General features: G+C 40.0%; 1 protein-coding gene across 1 annotated transcript in view; it reads right to left on the minus strand.

Moving 5' to 3' along the window:
* The window catches only part of DCC (DCC netrin 1 receptor), a 1,221,566-nt gene extending 1,198,232 nt beyond the window's left edge, over positions 1-23,334 (minus strand). Inside the window, exon 1 of the mRNA XM_025365180.1 lies at positions 22,624-23,334. Coding sequence (XP_025220965.1) covers positions 22,624-22,714 — 91 coding nt within the window. The 5' untranslated portion in view covers positions 22,715-23,334. The remainder of the gene's footprint in view (positions 1-22,623) is intronic.
* Positions 23,335-23,971: the final 637 nt, after the last annotated feature.

Genomic DNA, 23,971 nt, shown 5'->3' on the forward strand with positions numbered 1-23,971 from the left:
GAGGGGGGAGGGGAGGGGAGGGGAGGGAAAAGGAAGGAAGGAAGGAAGGAAGGAAGGAAGAAAGGAAGGAGGATGGATGTTTATAATGCAGCCCAAGTAAGTAAATGCTCTTTAGGTTTATGGCAGGAGGAGGGGAGTGGGGTGGGGGGGGCGCTAAAAGAAAAAAGAGAAGTTTTGTTTGATTCTGCTCCCACTCTCAACCTGCCTATAGGGAGATGATTCAGCTTTTCTTCTTCAATATTTACGATTCCAAAGTTCTATTTTTTAAGGTTCCTCTGATATTCTTGGTTTGAGGAGTTAATAACCCAAAACAGAAACTCAATCATAGATTTTAGAAGCTAAGGGGAAAAAATAAAACTATAGGCTACAAGATAAAATCTATTATAGCGTTCAAATTTTATAACCCTCCCTTATCTTCACCTTAAGAACTGATGAAAGATTACTTGATGCAAATTGGACAGGTCCTACACTTATCCCTGATCTTCTTGTTTCTAACTGGGCCACCAACCAATGCTGGTGGTCATAGGGCATAAAGAGATAGATATATGAGGTCTTGGCATAAATTCAAGAAAGAAGTTGACTGTTTATCAGGTAAGTCCTATGACTTCCCAGCTCCAGGTGGGGGACATAACCGTCAAATCTGGATCTGTGGAAAGCACAAGTGGTTGGATAAATGGAGCTAACATACCTGATAACCATCATTCACTCATTCATGGGAATGGCCAGATGTCTGGAAACAGGACTGCCATCCTTGAAGAAAGGAGCTCAGGGACTGGTCTTTTCCTTCAAGCAACTCATGGTTCATTTGGTGTATATGAATTAGCAAAATAACATCAAGCCATGCATAATTAACAACCAGTTACTCGAATAGAACACACAATTATTCCAATCAATGTGGTCTTTAGTGCCTTGGGACTTCAGAGGTATGGATGAGAATGTGTGCCATGACCTAAACGTAGAGAATAGATGTGATCCAGCCCTTGGACAGTTATTCTGGTCTTGACACTGTTTAATGAGCACAACACTCACACCTTTGGAGGAAATTTAGAAGCCACGTGAATGAGCTGTGGTGATACTGGTTCCTTCCCTGCACATCATTGCTAATTCATGAGTAACTCACAGCTCTTAGAATATGGTAGCAATTTGAGTAGGAAACATGCTATTACTAGAATGATATGTCTCAAACTTTGACTTGCATACCCATCACCTGGGGATCTTGTTAAAATGTAGATTTGAATTCAGTAAATTTTGGATGAAGCCTGAGTTTCTGCATTTCTAATATGCTGTCATGTGATATGGAGGTTGGCTGGCCCACAGGTTGCACTTTAGAGGCAAGGTTCAAGGGAGCAGTTGAACATTTTGGAGGTATTGGAACTAATGTTTTTAGAAGACAGGCATGCCTAGCACGTGCCTCTCGTGAAAGGTGATCTCTTTTATAGAGACCATTTTCATCTTAGTTATGTCTTGTTGTCTAAATAACAAAGCAAATATTTGAGGGTTTTTTCCCACGATAGTCCTTTTTACTTATTTGGTAGAAAGAAAACACAACTCAGTATCTTAATGCAATGAAAAAATAAACATTAACTTTCCACAAATTTCACAGTAATTGTGCGGCAGGTAGAGAAAGAGACAAAAAAGACTGAACAAAACAAATAAATTGTGGTTTACTATGAAGTGATGGGATTATGGAACAATTTCCTTTTCAAACTCACACATTTATGTAATATTTGAATATTTATAATAAGCATATATGTCTTTTTAGGTAGAAATTATAACAAAGATAAGGATAGAAATATATATTAAAGTTTGAGAAGGCCAGGTTTTTGTCTCAACGTGACTGTCAGCTTCATCACCCTGAAAGCATCACTTGGTGCTGCTGTGACCTCATGTGAGACAAATTAGGCAACTTAGCATACTCTAAAACTGGTAAGTAATAGGATAGAATAGATGAGTTTAAAACTGGAAGTTTGAGGATTAGTTGACTTTTACTGTGCATTCATAGATGGGTCCACTTACACACCTCCAATCATGAGCAAAAACAATGCATTCTTACTAGCAGTCCCAAACTGGTCCTTTTCTTTCCAATAGTTGCCAAACAATAAAACGATTCAAGAACTAAACATTTGTATCCAATTTCACTTTTGGCTTAGTTAAGCAAAATTGTCCTCCCCAGAAAAGACTTTCACTGTTTTTAAAACAAGTTTCTTTGCTGAAATGGCTCTTTTCATAAAATCACACAACAGTTTCTGATATTTTTAAATGATGCACCATCTCTTTAAGAGAAAATTGGGTTATTGATTAATTGATTATATGCTACTTACAAATGCCAACTTAAGCACAAGTAAGGAGACACTATTGAATGTTCATAACTCAAAGCCTGCAAGACCATGCTACATGGTTGCATTATTACCATCTCCTATTTTAATGAAGACATAGCACAGCACTTTGTTGGCCTAATTTACACAATACATCAAAACTGTGTGAAATTCCCTTATACTACAATGGGAGAGAAATTGCAGCACATATGTGAGTCACAGAGTTCAGTTGGCTTGTTAAGGTAAGGCATTAGCATTCTAAAGCTGTATTTGGGATGTTAGTCTTTTATAAGGTGGCAGTGGATTTCTTCTTCAGAGGAAATTAAAGTGCATGAAGCTGTCTTGTAACTTGTTAGTGAAAACTGTGACATTTGAAAATGATTAACAGAAAATTGAATTTTTATTTATATACTCAATAATCTAGAAGTGTCTAAATAATAAATGGTTCACAGAAAAAGATCCCTCATTTAGAGAGGAGAATAACAATAACAAAAATAAAACAACATTGCAGGAATTAATGTGACTTGCAAAAAAATAAAAAGCAATAGTGTAATAATTACCCACAATAATAAAAATAACAACAATAGTGTAATAGCTACAACATCTATTTATCTAGGTATTATAGCATAGACTTAATTAAGGACATGTGCTATGGAGCAGGATTTAAATCTTAAGTTTGCAATTTACTAGCATGGAGGCACGGAAAACAATGGCCAACTTTTTGGTGTCTCACTTTTCCTATCTGTAAAAGGACACAATATTAGTTCCTCTCTCACTGTTTAACTGTGAGGAAAAAATAATATGGGAACATACAGCAATTCGAACTGAGTATTGCCTGTGACTGAAACCGCACTACAGTGTTTTAAAATCAAACAGAGGTTTACTTTGTAGCATAACAAGAAGTCTAGAAAGAAACAACCCCAAGATAGTATAGCCACCCCAAGGAAGTCACCATGGACTCAAGCTTCTCCTCATTTCCTTCTTATTGTTCATAATAGATGATGTAACACAGGATGACTACTTCAATTTCAGGCATCATTCCTACTTTCCAGAGAAAGAAGGAAACAACAAGGAGGAAGGGGGTGGTGATTAGGACAGGAGAGTAAGCTTACTCTGAAATCCCCGGGAGTGTCCTGATTACCTTGCCAATCACCAGAACTTGTCACCTGACTATCCCTAGCTGCAAGGGAGTCTGATAAATCAAGTCTTCGAGCTGGCACATTGCTACTTAAAATGGGATATTCTTCTGTATTAAATACAAAAATGGGTGGGCAATAAATATTTCATAAGCAATATCTACCATATCACTTCAAACCATACAATTTCACAAATATTAGCCATTATTATTATTCTACATTTTTGTACCACATGTGTACCTCAATTCCAATGAAACAGACTAGGGTGTATATTCTAAAAACGTAGACATCTCTCTGCAGTAACTCATTTATGTAGGGGAGATTTAAATACTACTTAAGGAAGAAGTTCCATTGGTGGCTTGGAGACAGAAAGGCTAAAGACAGGGAATAGGAAATGCAACAACTGTCCCCAGATCAGCCCTTTTCCTACTGAATCTAAGTCGTATGGAGAGAAAAGTTACAGACCCTAGTTAAATGAATTGTTGTCATGGAGGATTTTATAAAACAGAAGACACAAGCAGTATGATAGAGTTTAACAGGGAGAGAATCAGCGTTGGGACACTCTTGTCAGTAGACTTAGTAATGATGCTTGGGCACTGGAAATGTTCTAGAGCACTGATGCTGCAGCAGCAATCTACCAGAGGAGCAGGATGGCTGGCAGGAGGCAAGAGAGAGTGGCTGCCTGGAGACATGAAAGCCAGCAAGCATACCAGACTTCTAGACATGTGAAGGTGCCTAGCAGAAGATAACTGGTTTATGACATAGCTCTTAGGACTCCTAGAAACATGTAAGGAAAGCATTGCAGGATGCCAAAGACTAGTTTTAGAGGGTGGAGAGTATCAGTAACAATGAGAAGTAATTTTGGTTATGTTCATGTTGATTTATATAGCCGGGCTAATAGAACACCAGTAGAGTTATGCTAGTGCTCACTGCCTGTTGAGCAGTGGTGATATGGTAAATATGGTACTATGGTAAATAATTTACATGACTTTTCTGAAATGATTTTATAAGTACTCTCTGAATTAAGTGTTGTTTTCGTACTTTACAGATGAAGAAACAAAGGCACAAAAGAGGTGGAATATCTTGTCCTTGTTCTCTCAATTAGAAAGTTGTAGGCCTAGGATCTAAACCCAAGTTCACCTGAGTCCAGATCATCCCCTGAGCTCAAAGACTCTCTCAATAAGTAGAGAGCCACCATTATTAATTTTTAGGGACAATGTACAGCCAAGTGGTTTTCAAGTGAAGTGTATATAAGAATCACCTAGAGAGCTTGTTAAAAGTGCTGTTTCCTATCCCCTCATTGTCCATCCAGGGACTCTGATTCTGGAGGTATGAGGCAAAGCCAGCATATTTGTATTTTAAAACACCCACAAGTGGTGTTGATGTGATCACACTTTGAGAAACATGCAGGGATACTAAGGGTTACTGAAACATCGTCTGTAATTCTCAGAATAGCCATACAAGAGTGCCATTCTGATCCTTAAAGAGGAAAACACAAGTTTAGTGGAATCAGTGCTCTGCTTGGTGTCCCACTCTTATCAAACATGAGAGTACTTTTTACAGTTAGACTTTTTTTTTTTAGAGCTGTTTTAGATTGACAGATACATGGTGAAGAGTGTACAAAGTTCTGATTTACCCCACACCAAGTTTCCGCATTATTAACAATTTACACTAACATGGCACATTTATAAAAATCAGTGAATCAATATTGATACATTATTATTAACTAATGTCCATACTTTAGAATGTATTTCATTTTTTCCTGAAGTCCTTTTTCTGCTCCTGGATCCCACCAAGGATAACACATCACAGTTTGTCCTAAGCCTCCTTAGTATCCTCTTCTGACAGTTTCACACACTTTCTTTAATTTTGAAGACTTAGATCATTTTGAGGAATACGGTCAGGTGTTTGTAGAATCTCAAACGGGGTTTGTCTATTCTTTTTCTCATTGTAAGACTGGGGTTACGGATTTGGAAAAGGAAGATCACAGAAGTAAAATGCCATCCTCATCACATCATATCAGGGGGTACATGCTATCAACATGACTTATCACTACTGCTGCTGATGACCTTGATCACCTGGTTGAGGTAGCATTTGTCAGATTTTTTTTTTTTTTTTTGAGAGGGAGTCTCGCTCTATTGCCCAGGCTGGAGTGCAGTGGTGCGATCTCGGCTTACTGCAAGCTCTGCCTCACGAGTTCACACCATTCTCCTGCCTCAGCCTCCCAAGTAGCTGGGACTACAGGCACCCGCCACCATGCCCAGCTAATTTTTTATTTTTGTATTTTTAGTAGAGACAGGGTTTCACCGTGTTAGCCAGGATGGTCTCGATCTCCTGACCTCATGATCTGCCTACCTCGGCTGATTTTTCTACTGTAGTTAACTTCCTCCCCTCCCCCTTATATACTGTACTCTTCGGAAGGAAGTCACTAAGCACAGCCCACACTTAAAAGAATATGGGTTGTACTCTATCCACTCTTTGAGAGTGGAATATATATATTTGCAATTCTTCTGCATAGGGGATTTATCTAAGTCTCTTCCCTTTATTTATTCAATTATTTATTTATATCAGTATGTACTCATGGATATTTATTTTATATTTTGGGTTATAATAGGAAACTAGTTGACTGATTTTCTTGCTCAAATTGTTGCAGCTTTGACCATTGAGAGCTCTTTCAGTTAGGTTCTGTGTCCCTTTGACATACTCTATCGTTGTGGGTTTTTCATTTTTTTCAAGAATTTCTTCCTTTCTGGCACTCCAAGATGCTCCAGCCTTATCTTGTATATTTTCTGCATAAGTCCCAGAAGCAGCTATTTCCCTGAGGAGCTCTGGTTTCTTTTATCGGAGAATGGTATTAGAAATCAAGAGCTGAGTGTTAGTCGGCATTTTTTAGTACATGCATTTTAGGGGAACAAAAGAATGGAATGTCCTGCTTTTGGAAAGTGTCCAGTATGTACTGGTGAGTACAAGGGTTCAGCCAGATTCGGAAGCAGTGGCTCACACCTATAATCCCAGCACTTTGGGAGGCTGAGGTGGACATTTCACCTGACATCAGGAGTTCAAGAGCAGCCTGGCCAATATGGCGAAACCCTGTCTCTACTAAAAATACAAAAAATTAGCCGGATGTGGTGGGAGGTGCCTGTAATCCCAGCTACTCAGGAGGCTGAGGCAGGAGAATTGCTTGAACCCAGGAGGCAGAGGTTGTAGTGAGCTAAAATCACATCACTGCACTCCAGCCTCGGTGACAGAGTGAGACTCTGACTCAAAAAAAAAAAAAAAAAAAAAAAAAAAGAAGATTTAGGCTTTCCATCCAGAACAGGTAACTTCTGTGTGATCTTAAACAAATAACTGGCCACAAGTCTCATAACCTCACAAAAAACCCATATGAGATAAATTAGCCATTTTGTCTTCTTAATAGAGGTATTGAGAGATGAATATAGATAAAAGATTCAAAAGCCATTGGAAGACAGAAAGTCTCAGATAAGCATGGAACAATATAATAATTTGTCAATTATTAATTATCATAACCTCATATGACTGTGTACTTTGGAAGAAAGAACAAAAGAAGAGCTATTTAAGTTGCAAATTTTGAGCTGAGCTACTTGCCCTTTGGCTGCAAAATGTACAGAAGATCTTTGATGAACTAGCTAATATCCTTTATGCATTAGTAATACAGGGTTTTGGCATCCTGAACCAAAGTTTTCTATACATTTTGAAGCTGGGCTGAAAGAAAAAAAGATGAAAACATTAATTTCCAGCACAGACTTATTTCAGTAGTGCAGGAGCCTAAATATGCTTTCTCAGCTACTAGATTTCCAAGTTCAAAATGCAGTGTGTGATGGCATCTGTGCTTCCCTGAGCTTCTGAGAGCTCCTTAAAACTATTAGGAAAATCCCTACAGGTAAAGCCTCTTTATTTTAAAATTACATTATGTATGCCACCAAAGTTACTTCTCAGATGATCTTGTCACATCTCTCTTCCTTTTTCTCCTAGCCTTATCATAAATCTGCTTGAGAAAAGGCTAGTGACCAGGGAAGTCATTGCTGGTGAAGAGATCTGCTGCCTGGGCTGAGCAGCCCTCTGCAGTGAAGTACCACCATCATTTCTTTTTCTTTTTTGTCTTCCAAAGCCTGAACATGTAAAGAACAGTGTCCACATAGGGTCAGGTCCCATGTGGGTAAGGTCTTCCAATTACCCTACCTATCAAACTAAATCCCTCTGCATTCTGGAAGGCTTTCTGATCATGTTTTATTTCCCTCCTCTAACTGCACCTCTCACTCATTTGGTTCTTAATAATACAATAATACATTGCCTTGTGATTCTGCTCATCTTTTTTTTTCTTACACATTTAAACTGCCTAAGTCTTATTCCTCCAACCACTTTGTTAACTAACAACAACAGAGGCAGTGTGTTTATATGTTGTTTAAATGCACCATAGGAGCTAACAAATATATCAAACATTACCTTTAAAAACATCTGTTGAATGAACAAATAAAAATAGAAACAGTTTAGTGCTCGATATGTGCCAAAGACTGTGACAATCCTTGAGTGTAATGTTTTTCAAAAATGTCATCCATTCAGCAATGGCTTTCCAAATTTTACAAATGAGGACCCTGAATCTTAGCGAGAGTCATACAGCTAAATCTTGGTAGAGCTAAGATTTGCACCCACGTGTGCATAATAATGTTTCATGGAACTTGTTCTTAGATTCGTGATTTAGAGACTCTCCTAGCTTCTCTGGGCCCCCGAGTCCTCATCAGTAGAAAAGGGTCCTCTCAAACACCTGCTGAGGTCCTTTTCTGCCTGATTAGTGCTTTGAAACACAAGAAATTTTGTCCTTTTCATTCTATGTGCCTTTTTAAAATCTCCATCATCTTGTCTTGACTTCTACTGACTTCTACAAAAATAACACTTTAATGCTTTGACTCACCCAAGTCTTCAGGAATGGTTCTCTGAAGGCAAACACAGAGTCTATCCCTGGGATTATTATGTAGGAAATAATTATTCACCTACTTTATCCTGTTCCATTTTCATATATGCGAGTTGACAAATGCCCTATATGCATTTGTAACAGGGCTTAAAGAGATAGCAAATTCTATAGACTTTATACATTTACATTTTGCTATTTCCAGAATTTCCTCAATTTTGAATTTCTCACAAGCACTCTGAAATGCTGCCAATAAAATTATTAATAATGGCATGTAAAGGAAAAATCAGGCAAAAGAAGGGGAGAGAGAAAAAGAAAACAGAATAAACATCTTGGTAAGTAAAAACTGAGTAACCCTGAAATTTATAATATGCTGAACTGAACTTTGTGAAGCTCATGCAGAAAGAAACTTCAGATTTCATGCAAATTTGAGAATAATCATTGTATAAAAATCAATTTGGTAATGAGTATTTATTGAATAATTAATATGTATTCAGCACTGTACTAGACACAGTGGAACACAGAAGTACTATACATGACTTCTCCAATAAACACATTATCCTATTATGTCCAAAAGATAACCTGATTCAAAAATGAGTTCTCTGACAGTGCTTTGACCAAGGAGTTGGTTAAAAAAAACCTTTGGTTTTGGACATCAAGTTTGACTTTGCCAAAAGATTAGAGAGTAAGGTCTCCATGACCTAGATATCATGGCTAATATACAAGTTGCTTCTAAACCTCCAATCAGATACTCATCTTTCCTGGGCTATTAGAACATCCCCTCATAATAGGTCTTGCTACCGTTCTCTAATTGTTTCCTCATAGGGCTAACAGTGTGTTATCTAAAATGCCATTTCCCTGCTGAAAATCTTTCAGGGTTCTTTCTACTCCCCTCCCCATGATAGGTACCAAATTAGGGGTGACAAACCATTCCAGTTTACCTGAGGCTGTCCTACTGTTAGCACTGAAAGTCCTTCTTCCTGTAAAACTCCTCAGTCCCAGGCACATGAGAATGATCCGTCACTCAATCACTACTTCAGTAACTAAGTCCAGAGCAATGACGCTTTCTCTTTCTCCTATTACTTGCTGTATGTCCCACTCTCTCTGCCTAGGATTTTGTTCTCTCTCTTTCCTTAATTTTGTCTTAAAGATTTATTAAATTATCTTTCCTAAGCTATAGTGTATAAAATGCATGTTTTGCTGAGAGGCAGTTCACCCCCCTATAAATAGAATTTTACTCTAGGCAGGGAGAGAAAACAGCAGCCTTACATAACCTTTCACAAAAGCCCTACTCATTTACTACCAGGACCAGAGAAGGGCCTACAGTTCACGAGCTAAGCAGAAACCTCTCTCCCCAGGAGGAACACTAGTGATTTTCATTCAAATTGATCCAATCTGCGCAGCTGAGCCCCCACGTTCTCTTCTTGTAGACTCTGATTTGGAGCACGCCAGTTAAAGCTGTTCTCTCTGCCAGGCAGTGGAGAGCAAAAGCTTCAAAACCCTCAACTGAGCTTTCTGCCTGTAAAGCTTTACTCTTCTTCAAAAACCTCTGTTACACCCCTTCTCCTCTGCTGCAGAGGCTCAGGCAAACGAGCACTTGGTCTGTTTCATGCCCTGAAGACCATTCCCAATCAAAAGGCAAAGTTCAGTATGGGGTCACCCCCATCAGGGTCTCACTTTGAGCATGTGTGTGCTCTCAGCATCAGACTTGAGACACAGAGGAAAGAGGGAGGAGGAGGGCCCAGGGCCTCAATATCCCTTTCAAGTGTCTTTCTTTTTCCCTGGGTCTGAGCATTTTTAAGGAGGAAAGAGAGTTGAAGGAGGGAAAAATATAGAATGAAAACCAGCAGACCATTGTAAAATGTACCTTCTTGAGTATTGATGAGAAAAGAAGGGAAAAGGCAGATGGAACACACAAAGAGCATTTTCAAGTGCTTGTAATCTCAAGGAAAATGAAATGTGTCATGGTCTCCATGAAATATATTAGCCACTAAACCACAAACAAGAAGACTCTTTGATGTTGGCATAGTTTGCCATTATAAGACCAACTCCTGAAGCCAAAGCATGCCACAGATGTTTCAAGCTAAGACTAAACTAGTGTAGTAGGGGCAGTTTCCCATTGACTAGATGATTACTTACAATTGTGAAGAATAGAGGCAAGGATCACCTCCCTATCTGACACTTTCAATCATCTAAGGCAGTGTTCCTCAGTCATTTGGGATTCTAATTGAGCATGTCTGGGTGCGGCCTGAGGTTTTTGCATTTCTTATAGGCTCCCAGGTGATACAAATGCCTTGATTCCTGGACTGCACACTTTGAGTAGAAAGACCCTAGGACACTGATTCTCAAACATGACTGCATGTTGAAATCACCATCGGAGATTTTAGAATACTTGTGCCTGGGCCCCATCTCCAAGACTCTAAATTAATTGGTATGAAGAAGGGCTGGGTATTGACACAGAATTAAGATGAGAGCCACTCCTCCCCAGAGAAGACCCTCAGGATCAATTATATCTAGTACTACACATTAACCAAGCAAGTATTAGCTTCTAGGTGCACCTGCTGAGTAGATGATGGGTCTGTAGAAAATGGACATGGTCAACCAGGGAAGAGTTAATAGGGGAGGATGCTTTGGATGGAGAATCCACAGGAAGTGTGTTATAGGCTGTCAAGTTTGATCAGTATTGCACTGTATCAGATCTAACTTAGCTGGACCTATGAGCCTCTAAATCAAGCAAAGTCATGGGACCAGGGCCCACTAAACCATGACATTATTGATTTCAAAATTGCCATTGGAGTCTGACTATCTTAATTTATTTTTAAGTCTTTAAAATCACAACAATAAAATTGAGGTGGGTTCTAGAATGACTGGCCTGTGCCTGTGAAATTTTCTATTTGTAAGGATTATCTCAGAATAAATGTAGCCCATACTAACATAATATTAACAATAGCTAGCATTTATGAAATACTTATTATAAGTCAGGCATTGGAATAGATATTTTATATAGCTAATTACTGGAGTAATTTTTATCTCCAATTTAGAGTTGGGAAGCAGAGGTTGATTTTGTGTCCATTTTACAGGTGGGAAAGTTGAGGTCCAGTGAGTTTAAGGATCTCAATCAAACCCAATAGCTGGGATGCTTTTTCCCCTAGGCTATGCCTCCTCTTATCAAGACCAAAGACCACAGGACTGTGTAGCAACAATCTTTGCAACATCCAGTGGCAGATGGTAGGTTGATTCAAGTGGTACAGTAGTTCAAGGCCTGGTGACATGGAAAGGTTGCAAGCTCAATGACTTCTAAACGATCTGTAACTGAAAGCAAAGAGAACACTCATTCACATTTTTAAGAAATAATAATGGGGACAAAATGCATAGAAAAGAATCATATCGAGAAAATAATCTGTAACAATTCCAAAAAATTTAGGTTCAGTTTTTCTTTTTTGTTTACTAAACACATTTAGGCACACATTTTGAAGGAGGCCACAGGAACAAGAAATGTCCATGGCAATTCTATTTTTATAGAAAAGGTGAAGTTTTGTTTCCTTCTGTTCAGTGATAGCTTTCAAAGGAGAAATGACTTATTACCAAGTTAAATGATAATTCCTTCGACTTTTCTAGCTCTCTACACTTTTCAAACTCCCTCTCTCAGTTGCATACGTATGTCCGTAACACCTCATAAGGTATCTCTAAACATATAGGACAGATAGGTTCATAAATTCACATCTAATAGAAAAATCAAGGAAAAGGTGGCCTATGTAGTTTGCTGAAATTTTTGAATCATTGTACTGAGATTAGGAAAGATCCTTGATAAGAACTCATTTGAATTTATTCAATCATTATCTACCAAGTACAAGTAGCTACTACTGGAGAGAGATAATCCCAAAGTTTTCTCCAGTCTTAGCTAAACCATTTTTATGTTTAGCTCTCGTGGCCCTGGGTACACCTATCTTGGAATTCATGACCTTTCCTCCCACCGTGGGGCCTTTGCGCTCACTTTTTAAAATCTGATATTCTCTCCTTTGCCCCTCTCAAACATTCCCTTCTTAACTCATTCTTCAGGTGTAAACTCAGTCACACTTTCTCATGGAAGCTGTCTTTGATCTACTGTCTGAGACCCTCCCCTACAGTATTTTCTTTCTTAAAGCCTTATCTCATTTGGAATTGTAGGTTTGTTAATATATGTATTTGATTAGCATGTTTATCTCACTGGGCTCTAAGCTCCATTACCACCTTAACACAACACCTGGAACATTCAAGAAAAATGGGAAGAAAGAGTCATGAAAGTCTGGGGACGTTTTCACAGCAACAGGCTACCAGATCTGTAGGCAAAACCGTAATATCCTCATTCTTACCATACCAATACTTTGGTTTAAACGTGATTGACAACTCTTTAAGCTCCCTTGCCTTTTTTTTGGTCCAATCAATTTAAGGATACAAGGATGAATGAATTGACTCTGTCAGTCAATCTGGCTAATTTATATTAATATATTATGAGTTTTTAAAAATTTATATTTAAGTTCTGGAATACATGTGCAGAAAGTGCAGATTTGTTACATAGGTATTCATGTGCCATGGTGCTTTGCTGCACCCATCAACCTGTCATTTATTTCTCCTAATGCTATCCCTCCCCTAGCCCCCCACCCCCTGATAGGCCCCGGTGTGTGATGATGTTCCCCTCCCTGTGTCCCTGCATTCTCACTGTTCAACTCCCACTTATCAGTGAGAACATGCGGTGTTTGGTTTTCTGTTCCTGTGTTAGTTTGCTGAGAATGATGGTTTCCAGCTTCATCCATGTCCCTGCAAAGGCTAGTTCAACATACGCAAATCAATAAACGTAATCCATCACATAAACAGAACCAATGACAAGAACCACATGAAAAGTAGAACTGTTTGTGTCCCTTTTTAGTGAGTACTTTGTTCTGCCTTGTATCCTACCTACCTCTGTGTGTGCCTGCCACCTTCACTGAAGGAAAAGCCCCTGCAGGGCAGAAACACATCTAAACCTTTTATTCATCTCTTTGTAACCCTTGATAAAGGATCAGTAACTACTATATTATCTTCAATGAATACTTGGTCTTATTTGGTCCTTATAATATCTCAATGATTTTATCAGGCATGGATAGTCCTACCTGAAAACTGATAACACAAATTTTGAGAGACCATGTGTGTGTCTATGGCTGTACAATAAGCTAAAGATGATGTTGAATTTATGTTTTATAATGTATGACTTGGGATAACTTACTTAGAAGAGCACATTAGAGTTAGGCCTCTTGATTACAAGAAAGATATAAACAAACTAGAGGGAGTTAAAGTAAGAAGACTAAACATGGTTAAGCTTCTGGAGAGGTATGAGGAAAAATCAAATGAACTAAATATTTATAGTCTGGTTAAGTAAAGACCAAATAGGGAGGCAAGAGTGATTTATAGCTCGAATTATTTAACACATTTCAGCCCAGAAGAGGCAGTGTCACTGAAAGGGGTACGCAGGAATCAAAAGCCAGATGACAAGAGTGATGGGAAGAACATTTAGAACAGGACTATCTCAGATGAATTGTAAAATAAATTTTTAACAGCAAGACTGATATGCTGCTGAAAACTTCCCCAAGGGAAACAGTCACCAAACCATCCCTGGAGATGCCTCAAACCAGAGAAAATAACCAGAAATTGTCCTGCAGGGAACAGCTCTGCCCAGACATTAAACATGAAAGGAAAAGCTTTGCAGATTTTTCTCTCTAATTTATATTCTTCTGGGATCCCATGAGGCTGAAAAAAGATGCAGGAACAATGGATTGAGGACTCTGGGTGCAGAGGGTTTGCTTAGATGTCTCAGCCTTGGCTTACATCTCTAATGAGTCTGCACAGAAGGCAATACACTATAGAGGCCTCTGCAAGTACATCTGAGGCTTTATTTCATTCAGGGGTCTTCATTAGCCTGTCCCATGGGAACAGGCGAAACAATTATAAACCCAAACAAAATTGGGGTGGGGGCTGGTGCACAAAGCACATGTGTTTGTTTGAAACCCACAGTCATATATGCCATAAATGTAACAATGATATTGGGCCTATGTATTTTACCATGTTGGAAATATACCCAAATTCAAATGATCATATTAAGATTTTTAACTCAGATTGGGTATCTACCATTGCTACTCTGTGATTCAGTTATCCTTTAGTTCCATTATATTCAGGGGATTCATAATGGAATGAGCCTCAAATTAAGCCTGGCATCCCAGCATCCTGCTTCCCTGTAAATGATTCTCTATAAAGACACAATAAACAGGATACGGCAGGATACTAACATGGCAGGACTTGCTCTGGGTAATCAATAATGTTACAGTGACTAAGAATCTCTTTTCAACTCAAAATCAGTGTACATTTTGGGACGGTGCTTAAATAAAGCCTGGGCCAGAGTCAACATGGTATAGTATCAGGTGACAACTTCCTGAGCATTAGACTACTGATAACATCTGTGCCTAAAAGCAAAGGGTTGCTTAGTGGAAGAAACAGAATAACTACCAATAATATTAATGTCTAAAAGCAAATGATTGCTCAGTTGAAGAAACAGAATCATAGAACTGTCTTGCTGAAATCACAGATAGCTAACAAATTAATGGAAAAAATGTTCAGACTTATAAGCAATCAGGGGAATGCAAATTAAACCCACAATGAGAAGTTACCAGATGAGGGCAAATTAAGCATAGAAAATACCAAGTGTTGACAGAGGCATGAAGCAAAGAGACTTTCATCTGCCCCTGGTGGGGATTTCAATAACTGCAGCATGTGTTTGCCTCCTGGAAGTAAAGATATCCTTCTATGACTAGGAGCAATTCCACTCCTAGGTATGCACCTTAAACATGGTGGCAAATTTGTGCTGGTGGACCTGCACCAGAATGTTCATGCCAACTTTACTAGCAATAGCAAAAAACTGAATTTCAAAATCCATCAAGAGTAGATTAAATAAGCTATGGTTAATTAATATCATGAAATATTATACACCAGAGAAAGTGACTGAAATACAGCAATATGAATCCACATAGATGAAGCTCAAATACTTAACGTTCAGCAAAAATGTAAGTCAGAGAATATATACATTATATTTATTTTATTACTATTAAGAACAGCCAAAGTAAAGTAACATGTTAAAGATGTATACATATGTGGAAAAACTGTACAAAAGGTAAGGGATTAATACAAAAATCAGGAAACTGCTAGTGGATACATGGGTATTTGTTATTATTACATTATTATTATTGTTATCACTTTCATGAATTGTATTATTAATTATACCAAACACTATATATATAGTACAGTTCATAATTTAAATAAATTATATAATGTTGAAACTAATAATGTAACTAGAATTGATCTAGTCCACATTCTCATTTAATAAGGAAAAATACGTTGTACAAAGTACAAATGACATCCAAATTAATATCAGATGCTACAGAATCATTAGTTAAAACTAATTAGATATTCCTCTAATGAAGGATTCAATGGCTGTTTTCTAATCTCCTCTCCTACTTTAAACACAACCCCAACAAAATTTAGTTCCCTATGTCTTAGCATCAAAACTAAAAGAGAGAACTGCTTTGAGGAAGTTTTATACAGGGAGGAGTTTCAGCTGAACACAAGATGTAGACAAAATATATTTTATACCCAGAGATGAAACTCAACAAGAGTAATAGTCCATGGTCAATTGATGGGAAAAATAAACAGTTCTGTATGATGCAATGCCTTCAAAAATTATCCCTATAAAATCACATACTATAATGAAGTCATAGTGATGTATTGTATCTATTAAGAACAGGTTAAATTATGTCCTACATACTTTTAAAGAGGCAGCTAAGTGAGTGGAGAAATATTTCTAAAAGACTATAGAAAAATAAGTAAAATCTTAAAATGTTGTGATTTGAGTTAAAAACATTTATATTAACTGCTTAACTCCTTTTTTCTCTCATAAAAATGTAAACGCAGAGTAAGAACATTGTAGATGGTTCAGAATAATGTTGTTTTGACAAGCTCTCTTATCAGGACACAACTCACTAACCAGTTGGTTAATTCAGTTAATTCAGTGGAACATGTTTGTCCTAGATACTATTAGCAGTAACCTTCAGGCAAGAACCAATATTTAAAGGATGAACCAGGAAGAAATCTCCAAATTGCAATAAATACTCCTGTTAAGTTTCATCATAAGAACCACAAATGGTCTTAAAGGGGCTTCCTCCCTGGAGGGCAATGGTGAAATGAATGAGCAAGAAAAAAGTCAAAAAATTTGGATCAGTGAAATTAAGCTAAAGTATATCATGAAGTAGAAGTAGATCATAGGCACCGGGCTCATGGAATTTACTAGAAAAGAGAAACATTCCTACACAAGTCATGCCATAAGAATCACCTTAAAAATATGATCAATAAATATGGAATGATTTGTGTGTTTCCTACTTGAACTTTTCCCCCCAAGAAATGAAAGCTACGAATAATATGGTTGTTTGGAACTATTAATAAAACAGCAATATGCACTGGTACTGCCACTGGCAAATTCCCATCGATACTGAAAAAGAAGGCATATTCAATCTTACGCATTATTATGTATTTCTAAACCACATCATTGGGACAAACTCAGGTATTTCTAAACTACCAAAGAAAACACTTTTATTTAGTAGTTGAATTAAACGGGTTTAGTTGTTAAACCTCAGGCTAAGATTTGTCAAATAACTTTGGAGCACTACAATAATTTTGATCATCAGTCAGCCACCCTGTATTTCTCCATGTTAGTATGGTGTTAAACCAGAGAAACATAAGATAAGGAATTAACATTCTGGAATGAGAGAAAGAAAGTGTGGTACTAAATTGTGTTTCGTTTACCTGAGTGCTGCAATTATAAAGGTGCATAATAATTTACATTTTATTTTTTGCTATTACCTATTTGGCGTATGCAACTTGTAATTCTATCTTGCACATTTTTTATTGGCCTGCAGGGAAAATAATCTGGATTGCTCATCCTTTCTTCTTGACAAGTTTAACTTTGGCTTTCCTTGAGATCTTGTTTTGAAGAACAATATCTTAAATACATTGGGTCAGTGCCATGCTACTGATACTATGATACTACGGTACTACTAAGAAATGTTTTTTAATCTGAAAAGTAGTAACTTTGAAAAATGTTAAAGTTCTATTATTCCAACCTGGTAACACCATTTTGAGAAAAAATAGCATAACTAGGTTGGCATAACCTATTATCTTGTAGAGCTCACTCCTGTGTCTTCTTAAAGATTGTGAGCACTAGAACTTCAATAATATTGGCCGAGAGGCCACAGGTTAGAGTCTCTTAAGAAAACAACACTATTTAGCTGTATTTAAAGTACAGTTTAACTCTCCACCAAAAGCAGCATGCATGAACACTTAAAAATTTATTTTTAAGGCAAATCTCCGTGACCTTGCAAAGTGTAACACAGCATGTTAAACATGGTGCCTGTGGGTCCCAGCCTTGGTTTCAGAGTGAGAAAGGCTTTCTTGGGCTGCATCAAGGGAGGCAGTATTGATGCCACCCCTCTTAGAAACGAGAGTTTCGATTCCTTAGAAACAAGCTGGAAAGAAGCAAGCAGCCCACAGCAGGCTGCCGAAAAATTCACTGGACATTGTGTTGATATTTAATTGAGTGTCTATCAATCATGAGTCAGTGAGATTCCAAGCTATGATTCCTTAAGACATAACTGTTGTGACAACTCGTGAAACTCTTAAATTTTCCTCCAGAGCATTATAAGGAAGGAATGGAAAAAGAGGGGGGAAAAGACTTGATGTTTACATTTTATGAATTGTAAATGTGCATAGTATTTGCTATTCCTCCTTAAGGAGTACAGTACTTTTCCAGAACCAAGTGACTTTTTATCTTTATTTAATTAATGAAGTAATTTCGCGGGTTTATGACATTATTCTATGGCCTCAGGCAAAGCTAAGATTTCTTGAAATTTATGTGTATAGTTCATCTAAGAGATTATCATCTCAGGTAGATTAATCCTTCAAAAATGTACAGCTGGGTAACAATACCAAAACAGAGCAATGTGTTCCCAATTTGGTGCAAATTTCTGATAGCAGTGTGGGCCGGAAACTTCCTATGGAAAGTAGGAAGATCTGTAATCAGGCAAGAACTCATTCTCCAGTGAAATCACAAGTGCCCTTATGTGATTAGAGCTATCATAATTCACACCAAAGTCATATATTTGAAGGAGAAGGTATGAGGGGGTGGAAATCCTCCTTCTTCTTTGTGTGTGGATGTGGACATTGAATATTAATTTTAAAGAAATACCCTAAAACAACTACATTCTTTTTGAATAGAGTTGTCTTTACTGGTAGAATCAAGAAGAAAAAGTTTCATATGCAAAGTTTAGGATGGCAAATTCTCCAAAGATAGTAAGAACACTTACTTTAAAATGTAATCTTAGGGCACAGTCTCCCATGCCAAGAAATATTCTGTTCAGAAACTTCAGCACTGCTTTTAAACATGCGGCACCAGGTAAAGTGTTTTGTCTGGAAGTCAAAATTTAAATCAGGGCTCATTTCCAAATGGCAGTGATCATACTAGATGACCCTACTACGTGCAGCAGCAAACATTCCAGGAGCATATCATATGCATTTGAGGAATCCCAGACCGTTAGATTTATGAAACTGGAAGTGAGAAACATTTCCTCTCATTAAAGACGCTTTTGAGATAACGGAGTTGCTGGAATTCCTTTAGAAGATGCAGTATCACAACTTCCCTCTCTAAAAACGAGTAAAAATATCCCCGCCTCCCCACCAAAAAATCACCTCCCCATACATCTTGTCAAGCATCCCATTGGTTTAGAAAACCATACTACAGCCTGCAACTACCCTGTACTCCAGGAGAAACTTTCAGCAGCGCTTCATTCAGGAATTTAGATAGGATTAAAGCTCTTCCTCTTCAATGAAAACAATAAAGAAGTTTGCTGACAGGTTAACTTGCCAGAGAATAAATTTAAGTCATATACACTGAGAAGTTATAAATCTCTTCCCAGAAAAAAAAAAAAAATGCCTATCAGCATCTCAAGCCAGGCTAGCTTTTAAGAGCATTAAAGCAAAGGCACTAAGCCTAATATATTCACATATAACATATATGGTGGCTGTTTCACATGCTTTATAACTCAGAGGGCAGCTGCTGCTGTGTGGGGAAATGGACACTGACAGGTCACTGGTGATTTATACTGCGGCACTCAGAGAGGAGTGGACGGCCAGCCTACCCCAAGCCCTCAGGCTCTGCCGTACTCCCGCCACTCAAAAGCAAACCCACATGGGGCCATCTGATCTGCTTTGGTTGGGGGAATGAGAAGAAGTCGCCTAGGGAGAGTGACCAGCCTCATTTCAGCATATCCAGACTACATTAAACACTCACAGATTTTTTTCAATGCAATGGAACCCAAACATGGATGAAGAATTAATTAATATGCATACCTCATTTTTCACTCATTAACATCCAACATCTAAAATTGTTATCTTACCTGAGATCCCCTGAGACTTTATATGGTTCCTGCACCCGTGGCTCATGTCAAATATATAAGGAGATGAAATCTTACAGAAGTAAACTAAAAAGTCACCATCCTCCTTCCCCAACATCAAGTCCTCACTCTCCACTGACACTGTTCAGGGCTGTCCTTTGTTAAATAATCACAGTTTCATACAAATCTACAGTAGCTTCAGACTTTACCTAGAAAGTGAGAAAAGGCCCAGTGCTATTGTGATAGTCTCCATAATCCTTTGTTACCAATCAATAAAGTCTTTAAAACACCCTGCTGAATGGGAATCTCATTGCCAGTAAACTAGACACTTGGCCTTATTAAGGGCACCTCCTACTGGTCCTTTTATAGAGTGAACTATGCTTTCTTATTGTAAGTTTCCTGCCATGTTCCTAAATGGGGGAAATTATTACTAAGAGAAAGAAGTGATACTCAGATTAATGAGCAAAGGCCAGAGTGATGTGAATTGGCAATACCATAAAAGTGCACCATCCACTTTCCTGCGAACTGCGCAAACTGCATCACAACTCACTTGCAAATAACAGATACGGATTTAGAAGTGTAGATAAGTTTAAAGATTTAGATCCATTAGCCTATCCACCAACATAACCCATGTGTATGTGTGTGTGTGTATCCCTTCTTTACATCTGCTTTGTCAAGCATAGATCTGTCTGTTGAGGAGGAAATTAAAATTAAACATGGCCCTGACTCTCTGGACAAGAAACATAAACAAGTGAAAAGAGAATATTTAATTAATTTAGACATTCATAAAACGTACATAAATTTATCTCTATTAATCTACCCCCACCTTATGCCAGACAAAAGTCACTTGAGAAATAGCTTTAAACTACTGTCGTGTAATTGACATCATTGTTCATTTTTGTACAACTTGCTTCATGCAGTGCATTCAGCTAGCACCTTTCAGGCCAGCAGTCCTGCTGTTAGGCAGACTTTCTACCCAGTGAGGGATGCCCCTTGAACTTCCCCTTTCCCGTGGGCAAACTGCCATAGAAAGCCCAAGTCAATCTTCTGGGCAGAAGGAGGGTCCTCCTCGCAGCAGCCTCTATCATTTTAGGGTCTCGAGGAGGGAATTTAAAACAGATATCTATTCATTACTGCGGAGATGCGCTCCCCCCGCCCCCCACCCCGCACTCCCACCTTTCGCGAGAGTAATTGTTGAGGACAAAGCTCCGGGAGAGAAGAGCCGGGGGAGGAGGGGACCGGCCCGAGAGCCGAGAGGGAGGGAGGGAGCACCAGCGGCTAAGCGCGTGGATGCGGGTACGCGCTCATCACACGAGCGCGCGTACACACACACACACACACACACACACACACACACACACACCCCTCCTGCCTGCTCTCTCTGTCTCGGGCCAAAGGAGGATGAGGAGCTGAGTCCGAATGCAAGCGCAGATTCCTGCCTGCGTGCGGCCGCGCCAGGCTTTGGGGAGCCTCGGGCTGCCTCGGCGCTTGACTGAATCCTTCGCGACCGTGAGAGGCGCATTTTCCACTCGCGTTCGCAACCCTTGGCCATGCAGCACTTAGCAGAGACCAGAAAGCCGGAGCTGCGGGCTCCGGGGAGCTTGGGGGCTTGGCCCGATTTCTGTGCCATTCCCTATTAATTTCCCAGGCACGAACTGGGGAGCTCCTACTCAACGCCCGGTCTCTGCCTGAGCCTCTTTTTCCTTTGGATTTGGAAAAAGGTCGTTTCCGAAGGGATCTGAATGCTCAGCCAGCTGCTCTCCTCTCCTTTGCCAGGCCCGCTCCCTGTACCCCAGTGCCCATCGACACTTGTGGTGAGGTCCCGCAAAACAAGTGGACCTTATCAGAAGTCATTTGGCTCTTTTCTATTCTTTTGGCCGTCGAAGCCGCCAGCTCCGTATTCGGAGATTACAGCAGCCCTGATCAGCCTTCAGGTGCCTCTTTCTCCTGCTCTAGCCCAATCCAATCCCCAAACAGTTTTGCCATTTTTAATTAGAAACTGAGCTTGGCAAGTGCCAGGGCCAGAGGGCCGGTTCTCTGGAATATCAATCATTTGGAGTTTGGAGGTGTCCTGGAGCTATATGGAGACTCAGCTTGCAAACTACATTCACCGTTAAAAAATAAAACAAAATTAAACACGCCCTCCTCCTTGGCAACTCTGTGCCTCCTTCAGTACCGGGATCCCCTCCTTGGAAGTACCACAACATATTAGCTGTCCCTTTCCCGATTCTCAATCACCAAGTCCAAAAATCCAAACCAAAAGGAGATGTATTCACATACCAACGACTCAGCCCCACCATCTACATTCTGCGCAGACTTCCTCAAAGCCCCTGCACGTCCTTCTTGCCTGCCCCTGTTGCCCCAATCCTCCGCACTTGGTAGGTTTCTGAGGCTTTAAGGATACAACCCAGTTCCTTTCAACGATATCCCCACCACCTGCCCCAGCCCGCCGGCTCTCCAAACCAACGCAAGTATTTGCAGAAGCAAAAATGCGTGAAGCATCGGATTTTAAAACAGCGAAGGGGTGCCCCTAGCACCCAGCCCCACCATCATCCGCCCCCAGGGAAGAAAATAACACTTCTATCTTTTATCATCGGTGAGGAAATTGGGGGGGGGGGGGCAGCGCAAGCGCCAAATCTCTTGCTATCCCCCACCCCAATTCTACTACTCGCCAAATGAGATGAGAAGAGAAGTGGGGTACGGAAGGGGGTGCGACGAGAAGAAAGGAAAGAACCACTTACCGGTTACTTGAAGATGCGCGCTGAGCAAGGAAGCTCCGAAGAGTACAAAAGCCAGCTTGGGTACCCAAACACATCCAAGACTATTCTCCATATTTCAGCCAACACCTTCGGGGCCAGGGGTCGTGGGCAGCGACAGCACTCACACACATGCACTCACACACGCATGCACACATGCACACACACGCGCCGAGCCCCTTCGGCTTCCTCCTCCTCCTCGTCCTCTTCCTCCACCTCTTTCTCCACCTCCCCTGTGCCTCTGCTGCCTTCGAAGCCTTTTTCCTTGTCCACTGACAGAATCAGCAGCAAAAGCAGGCAGCAAAAAGTTCCATTCGGTCCAAGAGATCCCGAGCCCCGGTAAAACCTTGGAAAACTAACTCAAGGAAACGGAGGGAGCCAGAGGAGGGAAGACAGCTCTCTGAGGGGCTCGCAAGTCATCAATAAACCACATCCAGGAGGGACCAAGAGGAGATGGAAGGCAATCCTGTGGCCGGGCTGTGCATTAAAAGGTTGAGGCTGGTTCCATGTCGTCGGTTGGGTAAAGTTGAAGAGACAATTCCGCGCGAGAGCTGGAGATGCTGCTGGTTTTTCTTCCAAGAGCCGAGGGGACCGAGGGAGGAGAGGCGGGGTGGGGGGACTGCGGGGTGGAGCGCTCTCACTTGTTACTGGGGTGTCCGCCAGTGATGTGCGAGCTGGGAGTTGGAACCGTACTACACATTGATCCGGAGAAGTGGAGGGCTGGAAGGGAAAATGTGGAGACCGGAGGGAAAGGAACTGGATCAGGCAAAGATTCCACGGGAAGGGGGTGGGGGCACAGAGACTATGGCTTAGGGAAAAAAGAGCGGACGGAGGAGGCTTCCAGCAGCTGCATTCGCCTGGTCTACGTATCAATGCGCAGGGATGCCCTCTGTGGGCAAAGCGTGGGAAGTCACTTTTGTCAATGGAGCCTGCGAACATCCTGAGCGTCTGGAGGTTTTGCAGCGACTGTGTTTGACACTCAGCCTTCAGGAAATTATTTGTATTTGACTGTAAAACCTAGGCGGGCGTTTAAGGCGGAGCAGATGGCCAGGATGTTTAGTTCCTTCTCTGCCCTTGGCATGATTTAAAATATAATTTTTCATTTGGAAAGGATCACCTGACCCAACTCCCTTCTAAGACGGGTGGAAAATCGAGATCCTGAAACACACAGCGGACAAAGGCCAGAAGTTATTTCCTGACATAATAGCTAGGGGCCTTCTTTTGTAGGACGTTTCATGTCGTCTGTGTTCTCTCTTCTCTCTTGTTTTCTTTAACATATTTAAAAGCACTTTTCATGTTCTAGGTGTTCTGTTGGCTCCCACGAAATAGTTGG

This window comes from Theropithecus gelada, chromosome 18, assembly GCF_003255815.1.
Source record: "Theropithecus gelada isolate Dixy chromosome 18, Tgel_1.0, whole genome shotgun sequence".
Lineage (NCBI taxonomy): Eukaryota > Metazoa > Chordata > Mammalia > Primates > Cercopithecidae > Theropithecus > Theropithecus gelada.